General features: G+C 44.6%; 1 protein-coding gene across 1 annotated transcript; it reads right to left on the reverse strand.

Annotated features, from left to right (window-relative positions):
* Positions 1–1,293: 1,293 nt before the first annotated feature.
* On the reverse strand, positions 1,294–2,118 carry TGAM01_v211162 (hypothetical protein; the record flags this gene model as incomplete). The annotated part of the gene is made up of 1 exon (XM_018811072.1): positions 1,294–2,118. One exon carries the CDS (start codon positions 2,116–2,118, stop codon positions 1,294–1,296), a length of 825 nt encoding a protein of 274 aa, XP_018655715.1.
* Positions 2,119–2,826: the final 708 nt, after the last annotated feature.

Below are 2,826 nucleotides of genomic sequence, written 5' to 3' on the forward strand. Positions count from 1 at the left end.
CGAGTATTTCCACCCTATCGTGCGGATCCGCAAGAACAATCTCAACTTCACGCCGGCGTCGTTGCAGGGATATAGCGTTGAGAAGCTCGATGGTAGTACGGGGTGGAAGTGGGTGAAGAGGGGCGTGCACGCAGTGCCCGAGTATGTGATGAGCCCGGAGAAGAAGATGAGTGTCGCGTACGAGGAGGGTGAGACTGTGAAGTATCGAATTCAGGAGAGCTTATCGAGGTTGCTGTGTCCCACGAGCATTCTGGTGGATATAGATAATGACAATAGGATAAACGGGATCGACGGATCGTCAGCTGAGTAATTATGAGAATAGGGTATATTGGTATATATGGTGAATATAAAAAGTGGGTTTGACAAGGTTGTTCGGAAGTTAAATACGAGGATAAATGTGTATAATGCTATTATTATGTTATTTCAAACTTCAAATCAACGGCCATTCTTTGGTCTAGATCCTGTCCTAGCTTCCGCGATGATATCAAGTTGATATCACAAAATATATCCGCCATTAGGATTAGAATGTTTTCAAGAGTACTACTGCACCAAGCGTCGAAGGGAGAGTACAGCACGACATCGATGTCAACTATAGCCCCCGACATGCTGCACAGCTTCCTCACCATCCGTATTGGTTTGATGGTCGGCGTTGGAGGCAGTGCACCGAGCCCAAAGAATGACATACGACTCGGCGATGTGGTGATATCCGTGTAAAAAGCTTCGCTGTCGGCTGCTGTGTTCAAAGCCTACGAGCACAGAGTAATCCAACTCTAGTACAGTTTTAAACGATTTAATGGAATTGAGAATGTACAGGGGTGCTAGAGTTGGATTTTGCTTGCCCCTGTAGAGTTGATAACTGATCTCTGACCCTTGTACAGTTGGGTTACATCTGACCAATTAAAACAAACTACAGGAGTTTCCCATAGAGTCCTAAAGCTATCCAATAACAATCACACAGGCTAATAAACTACACCGCAGTTTCAGTAAATCTTTATTATAGGCGCAGGCTGTAGCTATGCAGCCTAACTAGGCTAACTAACATAAGGGTTAGGTATAAATGCACTTCTTAGCTATTAAGCCCAACATATTAAGCTTAAATTCTAATAGCATTCTATATGATACCTGATAATCCATGTCTTTGCAGCTATAAATCAAATAGCTGGCTTTTATTAGCATATATCACTATTGTTTAAAGAGTTCGCTTAATGTACACTACCGCCGTGTTATAACCTCAAACCATGGCTTCAGAGGCATTACACTAGTTATACATTGCGATATAGTTGCAGCAGACGCTCAGGCCGTAGTCTCTCCGTACCGTTCCATAATAAGCTTCGTCCTCAATGAATCTTCAGCCAGGAACCAGCTCCTATCTCTATTCTGCAAAACCTCCACGAGCTTGTCGCAACCCTCCATCGCCTTCTTTAAGTCAGTTGCCTTAAACGATGCCTCAACAATTGGCTCAAGGCTGGCGTCCGTTTTGTTCTTCCGAATCAGCCACACTTCAATAAAAAGCTTCAACTGATTCCAGGTAGATTTAGACCGCTTCGCGAGTACCGGCCCGTAGACTACTGAGCTGGCGAGTTGGTTAGTACTCCAGTTGTCGGCTAACCAATTCGTAAATTCTTTAGGTGCTTTGTCAACGAGGAACTTGCTCGAGTCTTCCGCAAGGGAAAGGTCCGTTCCTACGAAACCCATGTCGGAAACTTCCGTATCGTAGCTGATGGAGAGCGTCTGCTTCCGGTAGCCAACTTCAACTTGCGCTTCGAAGGTAGTCGTTGAATCAAACCCCTCTTGCTTGGCCATCTTAAGCGCTGCATCAATATTGCCTCTAGTAGTACTAGAGCCTCCGTCGCTAATCTCATAGCGCTTCTTAAACGTTAACTCAAACTTATCTTCGCCTTCTGTTTTGCGGATGCGAAGGCTCCAGCCGTTGGTGTAGAGGCCTTGTTTCGTGTTGTCTACGAATTGGATGTTCATTTTCTTAGTGCTCGACGGCATGGAGAACGCCGATAAAACCGCATCTTTGAGTTTGTTATTTGCTTCAAGTACTTCAGAGGGTTTGAGAAGGACTTTGACCTCGTAGTTGGGGACTAAGTTGGACGCCATGATACTGGCCATTTGGGGCCAGCTGAGGTAGCAATAGAACTAACGATGAGACCAGGGGAAGTTATATAATTAACTCCCAATCTCTCAAAGTAGAGAAGTTAGGTTAATGGTCATTCATCGGCTATTTAATGATTTTTCAGATTGCCATTTCCCCGAACGCAACCGAGTGGAGGAGGGCGTTTGACCAAAAACCCCCGCTCAATCTTACTTTCATGGTCCTCATTTTAGTCTTCGAGCGGCAGGAATGCTGGGCGGAACTTTGAGCTAATAGTAGGTACATAAGAGAACTCACATCACAATTTGTGGCTTGTGTCTTTCTGATCCACTCGCAGCTGAGGTGTATATTACAGACGGGAATATTGAGATCGATCGGAGGTGTCCGGTTCATGCTATCACCATTGACCTCGGCAAAGAACTCTACGTGTTTTGGCTTAAGTTTAACGTTTCTGTGCCTTAGCTAGCTGTACCAAAGTGATCCAACTTAAATTTTCTGCCTATATAGCGGAGCTATGGGGAACGTATTGCGCACGTTCTCCAACAAATGGCGCCTTTTCATAGGCATCGGAGGTAGAGTGGACCTAGGCTAAATGCCACTTATGTTTACAGCGTAAATTTAATTGTCCTTTTCCGGAGAATTTAAATATATAGAAACTGATAGCTCGGAGGAATTGATCCGCTTGAAACAGATATCAGCTATTTCCCATCTCTCTAATGAACTAT

Source organism: Trichoderma gamsii, assembly GCF_001481775.2.
Source record: "Trichoderma gamsii strain T6085 chromosome Unknown Scaffold_130.2, whole genome shotgun sequence".
Classification (NCBI taxonomy): domain Eukaryota; kingdom Fungi; phylum Ascomycota; class Sordariomycetes; order Hypocreales; family Hypocreaceae; genus Trichoderma; species Trichoderma gamsii.